The following is a 20,008-nucleotide window of genomic DNA, read 5'->3' as shown; positions in this document are numbered from 1 at the left end:
GGCGATGTGGTATCATCGGATGCTTAGCAATGCCCAACAAAGAAATGGGCACAGCTTAGCTGGAAGGCTGTATAATTCATATTTCTACCAGCCTGATCGCTGTATTGAACTGCGAAGAGCTCTCGTGAGACAGCACAAACCTCAAGTCCAGAGTGTGAGCAACAAGAAGCACCAACTCCGAATCTACAAAAAAAGAGGTGAAATGTTAAAGGACTTTACAAAACAAGAATAAAAAAATGGCATCACCACATACCTCTCTCCAATGGTCCGCCCCCTACTTCAAATTTGTTGGGTTAACCCCAATTTCAATGACTAAAGCACCATCCAGTATTATGTTGGGACAAACCATGTACAATTTATTGAAAACAACATTCACATCCTCATGAGGCTTACACATCCCACTATTCATTTCATTCCTCCCGATTAATCTTTCGAAGACCCATCCTTTATTTCATTCCACACGTCCCAACTCCTTCGCACTCCCAACCCTCTTCAACAACCACGACCAAAGAGCCTCAGCATTCAATCCAGCCAACGCCAAGATAGCTCCCGCACTACCTCCACCTCCAAATTTAATATCACTCGATACTCCCAATACAACCAATTCACCATTGACACCACCAGATTGAATAACAGACACAATCCCGTAACATGATCCTTCAACAGCTACGTATGCACGTCGTGCTACATCTTGTATATCCAGTTGCGTCATGATGGATTCTGATGTCATGCGTACGTATTTAGGCTCGATTATAGGTGGTGTTGCTGTTGTGAAGATGGGTGTTGAAGTCATGCGACGGAGTAAAGATGGTATGAATGATGATTTGCGGTTTATTCGGGGACTGGATCCATCAGCATTATCAGCGGTAGCTGTCGTTGTAAAGGGCTCCGGATCCAAATCTCTATCATTACTGATTGGTGTTGGCTCTTCTTCGACAGTAGGCTTGATGATTTGTACAGCTGGAAATACTATAATATCGGCTCTCTAAAACAAGCAAAGAAGGTCAGAAGCCCTGCAAACCGAGATGGGAAATTGAAATCCACGCTCCACCCTTACAGGATCACGACCATCTCCAGCAACAAGAGCCTTAAACTCAACGCCACTTATAAATTCTTCAACGACAACATCTTCCTCAACCTTCAAATACGCTTGCAACCCTTCCAAAGTCCACACCTTCCTTCCCGCATATCCACCCTCGACATGTCGATGCGACGTAGCAGGTTTCACATATACAGGAAACTCTAACGAAGCACCTTTCACAACTTTAGCTACATCATCAGATGCATTCAAAGCAACACCAACAGGGATTCGTAACCTGTTAGCCTTCAAATGCTCTCTCATCGTGATTCGATTGCGAGAATGTCGGAAGAACGCAGCATTCAAACCAACATGACTCTTGAATCCACGTTGCTCTAGTAATTGTGCGACTTCAGAGCCATCTGCGCCTAGACACGCGTTTACTACTAAATCTTCGTCGGGCGAGAGACCGTCTAGTGTTGCTTCAATGTCATCAAAGTGATGTAGGTGCACTATTGGATCGAAACCCAAAGACCTGAATGCTTGTTCTAATTCCGAGACATAAACTAATAAAATATATATAGATTGTGAGTTTTTGAAAAAAAAATTGTAGGTTCAGCGGCGAGCAAACTCCGCAAAAAGTTGTTACATTGATGCCCAACATTGGCCAAATGGGTTTTAGTGGCCAACAAGTACTTACCAACATCTTTTCCCCAGGCTTCTCGTAAAGACATCTCAGGCTCTGGAATTCCTTCATCTTCCAGCATAACCGCCGCGACAATGACATGCAGAATAGGTGTTGGAAATATATGGAGCGACGGGTTCTTTAGTAATTCTTGGACCCTATTTTCCACTTCTGGTGGTAATACGACTGTTGGCACTGCGGGTTCACTGGATTCTGGTTCTTCTGTGGGTGGTAATGTAGTAGATGGGATTGTTGTTGGCGAGACCTCTGTTGGCGATGACACCAAATCACCGTCTTCCTCTGATGCGGCAGGTGGTTTGAGTGCGGATGATAACAGAATCTAGAAGCGATGTTTCAGAATGACGGTGAGTGTCACTATGGTTGTTATCACAGAATCTGATCATCAAGTTGAGGCCGACTTTGTGATTTCCTTGTCTTGTTGAGAGCTTACTTGGAAGAAATCCTTGGTGCTCTGTCCAGCCAACCCAAGAATGAAATCACTTGACGAACCTGTCAAGTTGATATTTTTAAACTTTGACCTTCACGAAAACTAATATGCAAAATACGAAGCTTGTATTGTCCACCACTCATACCTTTACCAAGACCACACGAAGCATTGACCTCCAACACATAAAACTTGCCAGAAGTATCTCTTTTACGTACATCGACTCGTCCAAACGAGTTACCACTACAAGCGATATAAGCACGACGAGCCAAGTCTTGTAATGCAGCTACATCATTATAATCTGTCACTGAAGCATAATGATGTGCGAGTAAGGATTCGTCCCAATTTCTCAACTAGATGTTAAAACGTGATGTTGAATACAAGTTGTCTCATGAGTGCTTCATAACAACAAAAAGGAACAGACATTTGGTCCTTAGAACACATACATAAGCATACATAAACTCACATATGAAATAAACCTCTGAAACCTCGGCAAATCCTTGTTGAATGCCCTCTCAGCCGGCGGATACACCACAACATTACAATTAGGATCTCTCGAATCCCCGGATATCAAAACCGAGAATTCCGGTCCATCAATGTACTCTTCGACCACCAGATTCGCAAACTCTTGAAACACGGCAGTACATTTATCATGTAGAGCTTGCGAATCATGACACACACTATTGTCGTCTATACCAACTGATCCGTACGAGTCTGATACCTTGACAAAAAGTGGGTATGTCATTCCCCACGAGGTGACTTCAGCGTCTAGATCTGTAGAGGTCGTTGCTGCGAAACCGGGAGGACATGATACGTGGTGTTTGAGGAAGAGTTCCTTCATTCCGGCTTTGGTGAGGGTGTTGTTTATGAATTGTAGGTCACATCCAACCACATTCTAGTTGGTAAGGATGGATATCAGCAATGCGCATTTGGCTGACGGCTTTATCAACATAAGACGTATTTATGAATTCAACACCAACACCACTTAAGATTGAGCATCAACCTTTGTCAGCATTGGACGTATGCTGTGAATTCAGCACCAACGAGAAAAAAACCAACAACAACACTAGGATCAATAAATAACATGATCTTTGGTCACCCAATTTCTCACACTTACAGGATATAGCCTCTGTTCCAGATATGCAGCAACACTCGGTCCACAGACACCATCCAAATCACATCCGTCACATAGATTAAACACCAGTTCGTCCAATGGTATTCCATCAATTTCCTCCAACATGTTTGTAAGTGTCATCTTGTGAATAACTGGAGCGAAATTCAAATCTTCGGCGAGTTGAGTTAGTTCATTAAAGTAGTCTTCCTTTTCCGAGTTGTGTGTTGCCTATTAGATTGAATGTGGTTGGATCTTGGAATGTTTGGAGTATAGTTCCAAGAATAATGCAAATCAACCCGTACCTTCTCAGCTGCAGATCTCACAAGAGTCTCATCTGTTACTACATCGGGTACTAATAAATGAACTAGAGCACAGATGAATAGTGGTTTATGTTAGTATTAAGGTTTATTGTTTCATATAAAACCAATGTGAAGAACAACCACTCTGACTTACGAATCTTCCTAGATCCAAGAGTAAGCCTGCGAACAGGTGCCTTTGGTGCCATTCTGCCCTATCTTTATATGGTTGTCTTCTGCCGTTTGTCGCTGTTGAAAATGTAGCAATTGAGCGACCTCGTGAAAACGGTAGGGAGGCGACATACGTGTTTGGACGCGTGAAATATCTTTTGGCTTCGTTCTGGTATGTAGCCAATTGTTGCTTTACGAGTCGAGTGAGTCGAGTTGTTGAGGAGACTTGCAGCGACTGCAGCGACAGGTTATACAGCATAGCACTTACAAGTTGTGGATAAAGCAGCGACAACTACCTGTCTTAGCACGTATAATATACGTTCCAACTGTTTGGATATGAAGATACTAGATTGGACTGCGACGGAAAATCAATTCTATTGGTGTCAATGTCTTCTTGAGATAATTTGTTCCGTAAAGTTATAAAGAGACCTGTAAATCACGTAATACAACATATTCGCTCACAATATGCTCCTGTAAGAACTCGATGTGTCTCTGTTTACGTCTCGCGACAAGCTCCGATTTTTCACTCTAACTCGTAACATACAAGAACAAGACCATGTTTGCCAGCAGAGCATTATCATCAGCTCGTGTAGCGTCTGCAGTGCAAGTGAGTCCATCCAGACTCGTAGCTCGAGTAGTTGCATCTGGTGCTCTCTCCCAAAGGTGCGAAAAATAAAAAATTGTGGATTGAACAAATAGCTGCTCGCTGGTTGTGACAATTATGAGATATACCCATTCTAAACTATCATTCGTACATGTAGGATTCATACCACATCAGTCGCTCGCTCCGTTCCCACATTGGATTCAGACCCATGGCAAACATCAAAGAAATTCCATCGTCCCATCTCCCCACATATGACCATCTATGAACCACAAATCACCTGGTATGGCTCAATCATCCATCGTATCACTGGTGCTGGTCTAGCTGCTGGTATGTGTGGTTGATTTATGTGTTCAAACGGTAGCTCGTCCAAAAGTGGAGGTTTACGATCTTATTATGGACTGTTCACTACTGTACGCACTCATCACACGGCTCATACTCCTCCCACAACAGGATTCTACGGTGGTGCTATCTGGTACGGAATCGCCCCATTCGACTCTGCTGTCCTCATTAGCGCTATATACTCTCTACCCTCCCCCGTCATTGTATTCGGCAAACTCGCTCTTGTGGTTCCATTCGTATACCACTCATTGAATGGTATTCGTCACTTGGTACGATATGTATAGTGTAGATGTTATGTACAGCCCTGTCACAAACTAACACACTAAGTACGTAGATCTGGGACACAGGTGTCGGATATGACAACAAGACCGTCATAGTGACTGGTTGGACTGTGGTTGGTCTGACGGCTGTTGTTAGTGCTGCATTCTTCTTCATGTAGTAAAGAAGTGAGATAGGATTCCATTACTTTGAAATATAAACCAGGAATATGAAAGAACGTGATCTATGATATGAGAACACGTAATTTAGTGACCTGGCCTCGTTCCTCGTTAGAGCCTATAACCGTTCATCACACAATTCCAAACGTTATTCCAAGCATCTTGTTCAACAAGTCCGTTACTATAAGCATGGTTCGATATCAACCATTATCCCTTGACAGTACGTCTGCCAACTATCGGCAGCCCGAGCTAGGTGCCCCGTTAAGTGCGTCCTCGCGTACCCGAGGAAACTCCTCGTCAAGTGCATTTTATTGCGTTGGAGTCTTTTCAGGCATGTGGGAGAGCCTGCCGTGGAATCGCCTGCCAAGTAGGACCATGCTGGCTGGATATATAAGCGGTGCTCTTGTACGTTCTAGTGTACTATTATGGTCTTGTTTGAAAACATAACATTTCACGTTGTTGAGACATTGTCGAATATCAGGGCTAACTCCTCTGTTATGGATATTAGTTTGCTCTTGGATGGTGGATTTTCATTGATGGTATTACTCTATGTTTAATGTCATTGAAGTCGTCAGCATTCAAGCAATGATTAGCGTTAAACGACTGATCTAATCATAGGACTGGCATTCTGCTCTACTCGAGACCCAGCACTCCCAGTCCCTATAGCATTTGAAGACTGGGTTCCTGGAATACTATCTACTATCGCTCTTATTGTGTAAGCAAAGCTTGAGAATTCAAAAAGTGATGCTTGTGCTTGGAACCAGTGATGCTGTCTTGTTTTGCGCTCACGCTCTTCTGAGAATCATGAAACCCATATCACAACCTTGTTGCTCATACCGACACTCTCTCGCGATAGCGTGAATCTGATTGACAAGGAAAAGCTAAACGCAGACGACTTTTCGTACTCGGGTTCCAACGTCGCTTGTAAAGCCAGATTGTTTGCCTTTGTGGGTGTTACGATGGCGCTGGGGTCTTTGGGTGGTGCTTTGGTATGTGATTAATATACATTTGGTGCTTTATCTTCGCCTTTTTACTTTTTTTGGGTGCATCATTACCGAACTTTTACTTTTTGAAATTGGTAGGCAATCATGAGTCTCAAATACGCAATGCCAGGATACTCTGGTAATGATTTCTACTTTGGATTGACGGTCGTTCTTCAGAACTTTTTGATCTTTTTCGGGTACATCAAGTGTTTTTGTGTTTTTTGGACTGTGTAGACCGCCCGGTGATTAACATACCCATTATATTATGTAGGTCGATGCTATTATGGTTCGGCAGGAATAGCTCTGAGAATGAATATGCACCGTTTTAACTGATTCCCCCAAGCATTTTGTGTGAGATTTTATTACATAAAAGGTGTCCTTATTGTATAAAACGAGGTCTTGTGCTTTTGACAATCTTGAAATGTTTCATACTTGTTTGAGCGGAAGATGATATTCAAGCAAGTTGGAACTACCCATGGAAAAGACTCTTGCGGTACTGTGTATCAATCTTGTCACAGTTCGCTGTCTAGTTCTTGCACCAACTCGGTGTGGTTTCTATAGGCCACCATCGATGCAGAAGGAGCAACAAAATTGGAAGGTTTCATTTCTCGATTGCTTTCAGTCACCTGGTCATACCGTTTTTCCATTCCTTTGAAACCATTTGTCTATATCGTCAACCATCTACTCACATCTTGCTGGTCTAATCTTGAATCTCGTGATTCATCACCTGTTGGTCGCATCTTGGATTTCACGAGGGTCATTACCAACACGTCATCCATGTTGCTCGGTCGTGCACGGTGACAGTGTCCCTTGTGCTAAGGGTTGAAATCATTGTTCTTTGACACCGGCACATGTACAGGCACCGACATTTCTTGCGGCATCACCTCCTAGTCTATGAACATGAATCAAAGAACCACCTTGGTGATGGTCGAGAGACTGAAATCGAGTGCTGGCCAATGGGAGCCTATGCTCAAACATTGGAATCATGGTCCAGATGATTTAATCCAACAAATCAGACTACAGGAAAGCTTGAAGCAGTTTGTAAGGGAGCCTTCTGTGCTTTTATATCCTCTTCGAACCAGTGAGATGTATCGAGAAGCTCGGTTAGCTCAATTGGTAGAGCGTTTGGCTCTTACGTTGTAAGATACACCCATCAACATGTTTCGTCTCAGTTTAGTTAGATTACCTCTACTAACATCCCTTCCGTCTCAGCACACTGACAGAATGAAATATTGATTGCTCTTCCCAATTCCCTCAAATCTTATGATGTGACTCTTGAGCATGTCAAATCACCGTTACAGGACACTCTCCCATCCCGCATTCGTCCGGCCATCGTGTAAGCTTACATCCCTACAAATCTGATTATGTCAGTAGCACCACTGGCCCTGTTTCTCCCACTAGGGCTTATCATAAACTCGTCGAAGAGAGGCACAAACACGAAGCAACAGCATTCTATGAGTATTCGGACGCAGTGACCTGACACCGATTGTCCGTCAAGAGCTTACCAACCGGGCGATCTACTTAATGAAGACGGGTCTGTCCTATCGTCAGATGGCTGTTACCAATCGCCAGGCTGCTCCACAAGATTTGAACTCTGGTGCTCATGTACTTAGACTCCGTCTCATAAAAGGCAACGAGATTCGAGTACTGGCGTCGCCGGCTTGACATCAATCTCTGCTGGCAATACCATTGACCTCTTGGGTAATTGGCCCGCCTCTGACAGTGCTATAGCTGCTCCTATTCAGCCTTATGTCGGCTCAATGGGTGACTATACACATCTGGAGCTAGGCAGTACCTGGACTCGATTAGCGGCACCTGAACAGGAACCCAACAGTATTCGACTTAATCTATCATTGGATGCAAGTCGTCATGGTCCAGAACGCGGGCAAACTTCACAACACAAGAGTACTTTTGAGCCGCTAGACAGCTCATCTAGACTTGGAAGCGATCATGATATGGGCCGTCACGCCAATGGAGAGTCTAGCCTGTCATTAAGTCGCAACCGTGTACGATGGACTCGCACCATTACGAGTTGGGTAGTGGCGCGAGTCAATCTGCTGCATTTGAAGCTTGTGGTAGTTGTCTGATTGATCTATCACTTGGTAGCGGCAGTTATCTTGATCTGCCAATCAGTCAACCATCGCATAACAGTCATTCTGGGCCTTTGAGTGGATCAACAAGACTTGTAATTGATCATGGTTAAAATAGTGAACAGGATACATCTTTGTTGGGAACTACGATTGACATTAGGATGGTAGCAAATCTGTTTTAGAACTTAGACTACCAATACATATGGGATGGATTACTCCTGCAACTCTAGTATAGCAACCACTAATGCAGTTAAGGTTCACAGTCCATTCAGAGGAAAAGATCAATTCAGATATAGAAGACTTTTTAGATATCTCAACGCCCTTTACTAGCACCAGTAACATTCTTACGCCATGTTCGAAACGCATACAGAGCGATTGACATGACCAAGGGTATCAGTTGAATAGCAGCTTGTACACCAAAAGCCAGTTTGATGCACGATTCCCCATAGCATACTGAAGTAGTAGAAGGTGGTGATGATTGTCGCTGAGAGCGTAGTTCCAAATCGTAGAAGTGTCCAAACACGAGATTGCTGACAAAGATGCCGGCTGGAACTGCCACCATTACTAGACCACATGCAGTCTAGCAGAATAGCGTCCGAAAAGATTTTCATTAAAACTGGGCGTTGTATGATGAGCTTGGTTTGGTAGTTGGAGACCAAACTTACACCATAGTACTTGACCCCAAAAAAGTCTCGAGTCAATGGAGGAAACAGAGATCCACCAGCTCCGAATCCAAGACCAATCAAAATCTAGTTTAGGAGTTTTCTATGAATCTCTGCTGCCAAAACAAGCAAGTAACATGCATCATGGTTACCGAGCACATGTACAATCCTTGACTTGAAATATCACCCCATCCCAGCATGGTCATGGGTACCAACAAGAGAATTTCCACAACAATAAGTAAGATGGAACGATCAACTCTTGGAAATCGAGCAGACACGATATCGTAAAACAATCCAAAGGCGAAACGACCTGCAGAGTTGAAGACAGATAAAATGGTAATATGTGTGGATATCATTCTGTTCAGAGTTGCAGGATCTACATCTGAAAACCAGTTTTGTTAGATCATCATATCTTTTTGAGTGGAGTTTCAATAGACAGACCCGCGCTTACCAGCTCCCATCAAGGAAGTGACGATCGTAGATATGTTCGAAAAGTATGTTAATCCTTGTTGCCAAATGTAAGCAATAGCAAAAAGGAAGAAGGTTAGAGAATTTAACATCTAAACAAATCATTAGTAAATACGAATTAGTCCCTTCGTCGAATGCTAGGTTCTGTCCACAGCACATCTCACCTGAAAAGGCGTCAAACTAGCTTCCTCTTCTTCCTCAGGTGCATACGTATTAATATTAGAAGTCCATGGTCCTTCGCTCTCAATAGACATGCTCTTCTCGTGATCCTGAACACCAATAGCATCTCCATCATCTGCACGACTAATCATTTCATACTCATCGGACAAGTCCAATTCATCCACCACTCGTTGATCTTGTACAAATCCCATACTTGGAACTGCACCTGCTATTCGAGTTGGAGTGCGTTTAGGACTAGTTCTGGTCGATGACGTTTCAAGGGTATACACAGGTGGAGAGGATGCGGTGCTCGATGACCATGGTGTAGAAGGTAATGGCAAAAGTGATGGAGATGCTTCTGATTCTGATGGTGGTATGGCTTCAGCAAGTTTTGTTGCAGCTACTGGTGGAGCCTTGAATACTAAACATGCTGCGATTGTGTTTACGATAACACTGCTGACTGTCAAGAAAAGCAAGAAACTTCCAGTGTCCATCAAGTTTGTCGAGTACAGTTGAGAGTAGAATGTGGCACTCAATCCATAAAATAGGAGCAGAATTCCAGTCACCAACCCCATTTGTTTTGGTGGAAAGTTCATGACGTTTATACCTGGATGGGGCCTGTATGTAAGTTTTCTCGTGGTTAATCTGACAGGCACTTGAACAACTTGCCCATAGAAGCCATATAAGCAGTAGTCGATCCAAAGCCAGCCAAAAAGTAGTAAATGGCTACGAGCGTTACCGACGAGTCTTCAATAAGCCCAATATACGTCAAATACATGAATAGGTATCCAAATCCATAGATAAGACCACCGACTAGCATCGTCCATGACGCCCCAAACGTATCATAAAACGGTCCAGATACAATCATCGTGACGTAAAGAGCAGCGTTTCCCAAAGCAGACACCAAATTGAGTTGTGTAGCATCGTAATTGAAACGTACACGTAGTCCTTCTGAGATGCTCGAGAATGCAAACCTTTCAGCAAGTGGTCATCAGCTTGGGCAAGAATCACGTTGGTGAGACTTCTTACATGCTCCCAGCAGTTGCCATGACAAATATAGACACTCCGAAAGTTGTCCATCTCTTGACACTTGTCCCTGATGGATGTGATAGTGTGAGTCGAGGAATGCTGATGTGGTTGATTGCAAGCGATGTCATCGTTTCTGCAGAATCTAAATCGATGATAATGAATAAATAAGTACTCAAGACAATTTTACGCCGCACAATTCCACCCAGGATACAACATTGTTCCAACTTCAGATCAGTCAGCAGAAAACATCGACACGATATGACTATTCACCTTGATGCAAGATCTTTCCACGTAGCTAGAATGCATTCAAATATTTATCAGTCGTCATTTGTCATTCTCATCAGTACCGAAAGATTTTGACCGGTCAAAGCAAAATCAAATGCGAGAGAAAGGTGGAGTGTTGATCGGGCTTTCATGTAGCTCCTGTCAAGGATTACGTGAAAGTCAGCTCAATTCTGGCCATTCGATTGATTTCAGAAATTGATGAGAGTCTCTTGGACTGCTTTCGTCGTAAGTGACGCGTTGTAATAATCGTCAAACATTTGAAAATCTTTACGTCCATTCATTAGTAGTATCGCTCGACAACCTACGAGGACATGCCAAGAACAATTGTTGTCACGATCTATGGGATCTCGAAAAACGTGAAGTGGGAGGTTTGTTTTGAGCTCGTGGTGCTGTTTTGCGTCCCAGAGTGTCAGCAAACATCTCAACTCCTTGTCTAGCCCAATTGATCAGTAACAGAGGTGGCGCCCGCAGATAAATCCGCCTGATTTTAGTCACAATATTGACAAGTCGAGTGATTTCCTTCTTCTACTCTAGCTCTCTGGCAGACACAGTGTTGACGATTCAAAACTGTCAACATCAACGGCAGAGGCCCCGCTCAAAAACAAAATGCCCATTCTAACGCAACTAAAGTATTAGAATAGATCTCTGTATCACCTAATATCGACATCAAACAATGAAGGTCGTCGTTCTGTACATCATTCTCGCCGTCATCTCTCTCATTTTCTTTGGATTTGCAGCAAAGAACTATGCATCCCTACCAGGACTAGAGATTCTCATCAAAATTCAAGTTCTTCGGATATCGGACGTATGTGGTTGCTTGGATGCATCACGACTCACGAACGTCAAAACACACGGCGGCATTAACACAGCCGTCAACTTCTTAGGAAGCCAATTTAATGAGAATTCGACGTATATTACCGCAAGAAGGGTTCAAACACGGCTGGTAAGTTGCTTGTCGCAAGGTACCGTCCGTCATTCCATCATTGACACCAGATACCGTGATCTCCGTTTAGAAAGGAGGAGTGGCAAAACTGGAAGAGCTTCCAAAAGGACTTGATTCTCATTTTACGACTGCAGAAGTCATGAAGCAGCCACAGCCTGCTATGCCGTCCACAAGTCTTCGGGTCATTCTGTTGCGTGAAGATTTGTTTAACCAAGTTACTTTGACAGTCATGGCCAGATCAATTTACATGTTTTTTATCTTAGGGCTTATCACGAACTTGTAGTTGAAAAGACTAGCTACTATGTGGCTCGACTCAACCACTATGTAATACGAGAGGGAGGCGACCTTCCTGAAACGGAGCATCTGACGATCACTAATCGCATTAACGCCATTCAAGCCGTTAGAGAAGCTCATGTATTGCTGATAGAATCGTACAGACCTGTCGGTCGCGAAAAGTGTGCGATTGAAAGGAATAACCTGCAGCAAGACTATATAATGTAAATGACGCTGCACCAGGTTATCAAGTGCACAAAAACCTTATGCCCGAAGAACAGGAACTAGATGACGATCAAGCATCTATTGGCTCAAACGAACTGGCACCGAACGATGGTTACCTACATGTTGAATATCCTGAGCAACCGCAGCCAATACAGTACTGCCATAAGCAACATCAATCTGATATTGGTAACTGCGTCTTGAAACCAAGCTCTGATGATAATAATATTGACTTTTTGCGTAGCTGGGAGGCTGCAAATAAATCTAAAGGTAGAGCTGATTCTATTTCACTACGGGTCAGCTCCCTGAACGAGTATACACGTCAAGAGGTGAGGAGTGCTTCGAATCAAGTAGCTAATATATTGGGGATTGATCTAGCTTGATCTAGCACTTGGTCTATCAACACACGAAAGGCACTTGGAGTCTTCCGTTAGCTCAAAGAGACTTGGAAGTGATCTCGAGGTAAATGGTGGAGATCGAGACTCGTCAATCGGAGAATCGTCCAACTTTAGATCAAACTTGGACCACAAACGGTGTCAGCTCACGCAATACAAGGATATTTACGAACGAATAGATCATAGTACAAGTTGCACTCTATAAAAAAATGTGTAAAAACGAAGAACTCGGCTTCGGTTTCTATCCTTTTTTGTTAAGCGGTCGGTTGTCGAAGAGCTGATATCATCAAGGACATCTATATTTTAATAACATTATGATCTCCGTGCGATTGAGAATCCTGGTCTCAAGTAGATCTAAAAGTGACGAAAAGTCAAAAAAAAGTGACTGCTGACAGGGTTAATGTTATCGAGGCGCTACAGATCACGCGTCAGTGATATTATTTCTTGTTGAAAACACGCGTAGAGACAAATCAGGCTCTCGTGATGGTAGTCGTCGCTCTGTTGCTTCCCTTCAAAGCACAATTGGGAGCGGTTGTCAGCTAAAGGTAAGCCAAACAAGCTATTCGCAGTTAACAGTATTCCAAGCAAATACGTTCTAATTTTCTTGTACTTTTCAATTATTAGGTCACTGTATCTGCTGCCAAAACCGTCAGAATAGTATGAAACTGATTTTGGTGCTCCTTTGGGCTATTCTGGCTCTATTCCTATGTGGATTTTGTGTTGGTGTTGAGTATCAGGATCAAGATCACGTTGGAATTCAGATTCTCAAGAGAATTAATGGTCACAGAAAACAAATCGCAAGTGTCATTTGGCCGATTTGAAAACATTGACATACATCTAACTGTTGCTTACAGGCAGGAAGGAGAAGTAAACACTCTGTTACGACGGACCGCATGATGCATACTCTGATGGTGTGTTGGCATCATACTATCTTGAATGTTTTATCTGCCTGTCAACTCTATGCTATGTTGTAGGCTTTTGCGCGAGTGTCAGACCTTCAAGCCATCCCAAAAGGTCTCGCAGAGTATTATAACCTGGAGGAGGTTATGAGGCCACCAAGGCGTACTCTACCATTATCATTTCTCTGTGCTATGGCGTAAGTGCTTCAACATTTGCAATCCCCATTACTCACCCAACAATATATTTTAAGCACAGCCAGCGTTTGAATATAGATCTTATCACTCATTGGTCGTAGAACGATCAAGATATGATGCACACCGGTTGCGCTCGTATATGCAACGCAAACCTCGTATGACAACAGCACGACGAAACCGAATAATCGATCAAATCAACATTGTCAGAAATGTCAGATACACTCATCGCCCAAAGGCCAAAGCTTATGTGCAGGCCGCTATCTCGTATAGATTAACCGACGAGATAGTGGATGATGTCGAAGCGCCAGACTACAATGAGATATCTCTTGACGTCCCAGACGACTTATTCTCGGATGATTCTGATTCGGAAGGTACTGAGCCATATAGTGATGAGTGTCTCGAACGAAAACTCCTCCTGGATGATTTAACTTGTATCGTCACATCACCTCTAGATAATAACTTTCATAGCAGACGACAATCAGATGCTTGTATGAGTGGCTTGGAACCAAGCTCTGAATTGGCCGGATTGAATGTGTATACACGTCAAGACCTTGGACGTGCTTTAGAGCGCTCAGCAGTAAATGAGCCAGGTAGTGGTCAACTTGATCCGACACTTGGTCGACCATTACACAACAGTCCCGAATCATTGAGTGGCTCAAACAGGCCTATCGATGAGCATGATGTGACTAGACAAAATCATCCGTCTTTTTGGACGGGAGACGTCGGATCTGCCCATAAACGTTTACGATTGACATTCGAATAAGCCACCTAGGAATCACAGTGTAGGAGTGTAGATCTCAGCATATACAGAAAAATTGCATCGAATTTCTTGCAATATTGGTTTATTGCAGGGTTCGGGTACAGCCTCACAATTTTGCCATTCAGATTTTCAAACAAAAACATTTCACTGCCAACATTTCCGCTACACGAGGTGCAAAGTGAGCGCAAGGAGCACACAGCAGTGCCTGAAACTGCCACAAGTATGCTTGATACCCTGCATCGTAGTTCTTCGTCACATGTAGTTGCAAATCGCACCAAATATCTTGATATTAGGATGCTAGAACTATCCTTTATATGACCTATTAGAATTGAAGCATCTCACCATAACACATACTTGGCACACGGACCTACATTAAGAAAAGCTTTTTAACAGACATTTACATTATTTCCTATGAACCACAACTTCATATAGACATGGATTGATGCCGGCTCCCTCCTTGTTGGTATTGCTGCTGGTTTGTATATCTCGGTCTGGATGGCTCTGGTGTTTTAACAGTTCCATCTCGAATCCCATCAGCAGTGATTGTGAATGTGACTGTTTGATCACGCATGTTTGATGATTTTGTCAGCACAGCAGTTCTAACAATTGTGAGATGTGAAATGTAAGTGCGTATTCATAGTTGGCCTGTAGCTAAGCTTTTCCGTCATCCAAACAGTAGTTGGACATACCTGATTCCATTCTTCCAGAACACTATAACACGTTGATTACATCCATTCCCCCAGCTGTCACCAAGTGAAGGTACGAGCACGGATGGCATCTGTTGCTTTGAAGCGCTGTCCTTGTTGAATTTGGTGGTTACTTGATTCGTTACTAAAACCTGCAAGAGATGGAGTATTAGATTCTTTACAATCAATCGGCGAGTGTTAAATATACGATACATACAGCTACTTTGTACTTTTCAGCACACTTGACTAGATTTGATGACATGGCATGCAAAAGTTTTGATCTCAATGAGACGTCCGTGACACCTTGTCTGGTATGGAACGATATCGAATCGAGGACAATCAGCTTGATCTGAATGCATTCAAGAAATGTAATCAATAAAACAGCATCGCAACTCTGCCCGTGCAAACACTGCGGTCAATGTACCTTTGGATGCTGGGCAATATACTCATACAACAACTCGACAACGGCAACCTGTTCCAGATAATCATATGCATTGTATATGTGAATTCCATCCATGAATTCCGTCATGATGATATCATCGTTTGATTCTGGCGATATAGCTCGAAGCATGGCTTCTACACGTTCTAGCATCAAGCTTCCCTCCGTATCTATGCAACGTGATTCATGTAAGTAACAAATCACGTATATGAGATTTGAATAATGCTCATTTGGACGTGAAGGACGAGGTGCTGTACCAATGTAAATACACTCGAAATGTTGAGCGAGAGTGTTGGCAACCAGTTGCATTCTACATGACAAGATAAATAGATTAGATATCACATTAGATTCCAAATACATTGAATCATTCTCGAACTTGCCCTAATTGGGTCTTTCCTGCCCCTGGCGGACCACAAATGTCAACAACTTCGCCAAACGCAATTCCACCACCAAGCAGACCATTCAGTGAAGATGAGCACGTTGAAAGATGTTTTTTATCTGGCGTTCCTTGCATCTTTGAATATGTTTTGACTATTCATCCTTCAGCTATGTATAGTTCAGCAAGTGATAGGTGTGAGCGCAGTAGAAGCAAGACGCCAACACGATGAACAAGAGGGAATGGTATCAAGATTAGGTCCGTGTTATTACATGTTATGGTATTCTAGATTATAGAAAGACGGACAATAGTAGATCACGTTCTCTCTTTCCATGAAAAACATGAGAATCTTCTAAAAGCGTTCACATCGATTCAATCGCAATTTTGGACCTATTTACACCTAAACTAATTGTTTTCAGAGGGGTATACATTACAAGATTGTTCCAAAAAAGGGTATTGTTTGAAGTTGTCCCTCATAGCTAACAAGACACGAACCGGAGAAGTGCAAGACACTTTACAGTTTCGTTTCCGTCTCACAGAGCGTCTTCATGTCAATAAGAGCACAAGCCAGATGTTTCGCAAACTTGCTGGACGACGTCTGAGGACACGAGAATTTAGATTCGATCCCATACTTGATCAGTTTGGGTGCAACCTAATGTGAAAAGGTTCTCAGCAATCACGGAATAAACAAAAAACAGCTATGGTTCTTTCGCTTTTTAGGAAGGAGTCAAAACGAAACTAACCATGTAATTGATTCCATAGCCATCTTCACAGACAGCTCCAAACCCACTTCCAAGCATTCGTTCTCCAGGAAACAGGCCCGACGTAGACAGTCTAAAGTCGTTTGATTTCGAGTATGCTGGATCTTTAAATATAGCAGCACTTTCTCCTTCTTGCATCAGCACTCGTAAACCCATCAAATGACGATCGACGCCCTTCCCATTAGAGGCAGCGGTAACGTATTCTACATGAGAATCACACGCTTTTCTGAGTGCTGCCAGTTTCTCAGATGCCTAATATGACAATGGTGTTGAGTTTGGGAAAATACTACTTCGGGACATGACGGACTTACAGTGACAGTTTGATCATCCATCAAAACACAAAAGGCTTTACTATCAACACTGCATGATCGACAGCATTCAGTTCGTCCATGAAGGAATTTACGAGTCAAGACCGTTTCATATGTTGCAGTCACAAGTTTGTGCATACGATAGTAGGCTAGTTGCATGGCCATTTGGCTGAATGCGTCAGGGCTAACCTTGGCTATTGAAAGGCACAAGTATGCTAAACATCATGGCACTAATAAAGCTGCGCATGGAATTCACTACAAGTACATACCTTTACTTTTAACAAAATCAGATCCAAACTCGGTAAATCTCAAAACGGTAACATCACTATTATCAATAATCTTTTTCGCACTCTTCCCTGCCACATCAATAGCTTTTATTACAGCAGCATCAACCTTCCATGTCATCTTCATGGGAGCTCTCAAATCAGGTTTCGAAACCACGTTCTTTGGGTCCTGGACAGGTTCATGGTTGGCGACATACTCGAATACTGTAGCTGGAATGAGAGCATCGCAAGGGGAATGCTCTCCCATGAGGCCGACACGACCATCGTTCATTACACATACAGACATGCATTTATCAAACCAACGATTGTGTGCGGTCATTCCGTGGAAGGTGCTTTTGCTGAGGTTGTCAGTGGTGAGTGGCAGACAGTAGTCGTCTAGTGAGACAGCGAAGAGTGCCGATTCGATGACTGAGAAGGAGTATTGATTGTCTGGAGACAAGTCCTCTAATTGTTTGTGTACCTAACGACCAGAAAGAGGTGTGCGCAACTAGGAGCAGGACGACTGGGCCCATTTCAATTAACTTACTTGAGCCCAAGTATCACGATGCTCTGATGTGAGTAGACCAACAGCCGGTTCTGCTTTAGTGCTTGTAGAATCTCGAACAGCCTTCTGAAGTTGCCTAAAGTAGAGTAAGAGAACCGAGTGTCAATTGGGTGAGACGTACATGCCACTTCAATTCTCTATTCATCGATTCATCATCCCAGACAGACTGTATAACTCTGACATGCTGAAACGTCATGACTTAAAACCAGATAATCGCCTTTTTTTTTCGAACTTACTTTTCAATATCCTCAATCGATATGCGCCCACGTTCATCAACCACATCAACAGCATATATCTGATCTCGTATCAGGACTATAATGTGTCTCGCTGGTGCGGGATGTGAGCCAACCAACACATCACAACCTGGCTTCGGGACTCTAGTGATACCATACATCAAGCGATATTGATTCATACACATTGGGCCAGCCCGACTACCCTCTGGTGGCAACAATTCGTGATCCAACAAATCCTTGTAGTCTAGCATTGCCGAAATTGTTTCTGAGGCACGTCGGATTTGCCACGCAGTTGTTTGACCGTTCTTGCGAGCAGGAGACCCTTCCGTTATGAGTTCTTTGGGAGTGTTGGGATGGTCTTTATAGGGATTTTAAGCACATGTTATGCATTTGACACACGATCGACACGCTTCCAATTTGCACATGTTTTACCTCGAGTTACGATAAACCAATTAGAGTTGACAAGTAATGCCTCACGCCATGAATGATAGGCTTCGAAAAATATATAATTAGCGTTGATTCCCATGGGGACCTGTTCCATCACTCACCCAATTCAAACCACCATCGTTCTAGCCATGAATTTGTTTCTTTTTTATCCCGAGCTTTTAAACGGTCCTGCAAGACGTGACCGATTCCACCAGGACGTATAAAGTCTTGCACATTTTCGACCGATTTGCCATATTCTTCATCTGTCAAGAGTGGTCGCAACGTTCTTAAATATCTGTCAGTGGTTTCTTCGAGGGAGGGTATAGGAAGGCGAGGGAGCTTGGACTGGTTGGAGAATGTGCGGGGAGCCACTGAGTTGGATTCTTTTCTCTCCATCAATTCTCGCAAGTATGGTTGACCTCAAATGGAATATGTAATGTTTTTCAAACTGGTGATGATTTTCAATGAACGAATACGAGGACACGCACCACTGCGGACATGATAAAGGCTAGATTACTTGGATTTGTCGTTGTGCAGTGTACAGATCGGAGGCTTACAAGCAACCACCTGTTTCAAGCACACATAATTTAACATGTGATTCTACGTGAAATTTGTATTTGTGACTTGGCGTTTGCCACCTTGTTTGCGCCTATTTGTGATGAGATCTACTATAGTATAGTCGTCGTCTACTGTGTGGTGAGTGTTTTATCCCAATGTCAACCAAAGCCTTTTTTCGTCTGATCTACGACTAGAAGATTCTCCCATCATCACTGACTGATGATCTTGTCTACCCATATCATGCTCATTTCTTAATCTCTTTGATCCACTTATTGACTCAATATCACGTGGCGATGGACCAATTGCTCGATCAATACCAGTACCGAGTGCTAGATCAACTTGGTCAGCACCATGCTTATTTACTTCGGCGCGAGTCAGTACGTTTTCAAACTGCTCGGCGCTGAAGTCAGCTACACCTTTATTCCCTTTATCGAAGAAATCAATTAGACCAGGTGTGTCTGAGCTTGTCTCGACACCCGCATCATCGGAAGGTACGACATTTGAGTCACCCATAGATATCTCATCGTATTCGGGCACATCTACATCATCCTGAGGGTTTGCTACACAGGAAGAATCTCCTTGATGCTCGTCTCCTAAAATATACGATCCTGCTGCCAAGATTCGGTTCGGCGCGAGAGCAGCGACACCATAGGCTTTAGCCAATCGATTATGACGGTGTCTGAGACTTTCGAGAGCATAGAGTCTAATTATTATTTGAGTTTGTTGTGGTGGAGTCAGGACAGGTTGTGTGCCCAAGTAAAAGTTGATTCTATACGTATCGAATTCCGATTTTTCTACGACCAATGCATGATAGGACCTGGATTTGGTAAGGAGTTGGTATGATAGTCTGAAGTTCAAGTAATTATGGAGACGAAGAGCTTACCCAAAAGCACCGAGGACTGTTGGGGCGATGTTTAAGTC

The 20,008-nt window shown here is 43.2% G+C and overlaps 4 protein-coding genes across 4 annotated transcripts; 1 reads left to right on the top strand and 3 right to left on the bottom strand.

Annotated features, from left to right (window-relative positions):
• Nucleotides 1-451: 451 nt before the first annotated feature.
• On the bottom strand, nucleotides 452-3,767 carry SmJEL517_g05793 (D-alanine---D-alanine ligase; the record flags this gene model as incomplete). Its single annotated transcript, XM_031171719.1, has 9 exons — nucleotides 452-985; nucleotides 1,058-1,584; nucleotides 1,719-2,043; nucleotides 2,155-2,213; nucleotides 2,297-2,501; nucleotides 2,615-3,043; nucleotides 3,266-3,490; nucleotides 3,565-3,614; nucleotides 3,716-3,767. 9 exons carry the CDS (start codon nucleotides 3,765-3,767, stop codon nucleotides 452-454), a joined length of 2,406 nt encoding a protein of 801 aa, XP_031022315.1.
• Nucleotides 3,768-4,285: 518 nt separating this feature from the next.
• Nucleotides 4,286-6,421, top strand: SmJEL517_g05792 (uncharacterized protein; the record flags this gene model as incomplete). The annotated part of the gene is made up of 10 exons (XM_031171718.1): nucleotides 4,286-4,392; nucleotides 4,491-4,660; nucleotides 4,784-4,941; nucleotides 5,007-5,110; nucleotides 5,331-5,514; nucleotides 5,618-5,648; nucleotides 5,728-5,824; nucleotides 5,966-6,098; nucleotides 6,192-6,289; nucleotides 6,364-6,421. The coding sequence occupies 10 exons, from the start codon at nucleotides 4,286-4,288 to the stop codon at nucleotides 6,419-6,421; spliced, it is 1,140 nt and encodes a 379-aa protein (XP_031022314.1).
• A 2,074-nt stretch (nucleotides 6,422-8,495) lies between these two features.
• SmJEL517_g05791 (uncharacterized protein) lies at nucleotides 8,496-10,628 on the bottom strand (the record flags this gene model as incomplete). The annotated part of the gene is made up of 7 exons (XM_031171717.1): nucleotides 8,496-8,762; nucleotides 8,848-8,931; nucleotides 8,997-9,226; nucleotides 9,296-9,404; nucleotides 9,477-10,089; nucleotides 10,137-10,445; nucleotides 10,501-10,628. 7 exons carry the CDS (start codon nucleotides 10,626-10,628, stop codon nucleotides 8,496-8,498), a joined length of 1,740 nt encoding a protein of 579 aa, XP_031022316.1.
• Nucleotides 10,629-14,896: 4,268 nt separating this feature from the next.
• On the bottom strand, nucleotides 14,897-18,644 carry SmJEL517_g05790 (uncharacterized protein; the record flags this gene model as incomplete). The annotated part of the gene is made up of 11 exons (XM_031171716.1): nucleotides 14,897-15,071; nucleotides 15,162-15,310; nucleotides 15,376-15,507; nucleotides 15,583-15,767; nucleotides 16,511-16,625; nucleotides 16,717-16,986; nucleotides 17,046-17,236; nucleotides 17,312-17,786; nucleotides 17,853-17,946; nucleotides 18,107-18,461; nucleotides 18,536-18,644. 11 exons carry the CDS (start codon nucleotides 18,642-18,644, stop codon nucleotides 14,897-14,899), a joined length of 2,250 nt encoding a protein of 749 aa, XP_031022313.1.
• Nucleotides 18,645-20,008: the final 1,364 nt, after the last annotated feature.

The sequence above is a fragment of the Synchytrium microbalum genome (genome assembly GCF_006535985.1).
Source record: "Synchytrium microbalum strain JEL517 chromosome Unknown SmJEL517_scf0059, whole genome shotgun sequence".
Classification (NCBI taxonomy): Eukaryota; Fungi; Chytridiomycota; class Chytridiomycetes; order Synchytriales; family Synchytriaceae; genus Synchytrium; species Synchytrium microbalum.
Note: the sequence above shows the minus strand (reverse complement) of the source record. Positions and strands in the feature narration are given on the sequence as shown.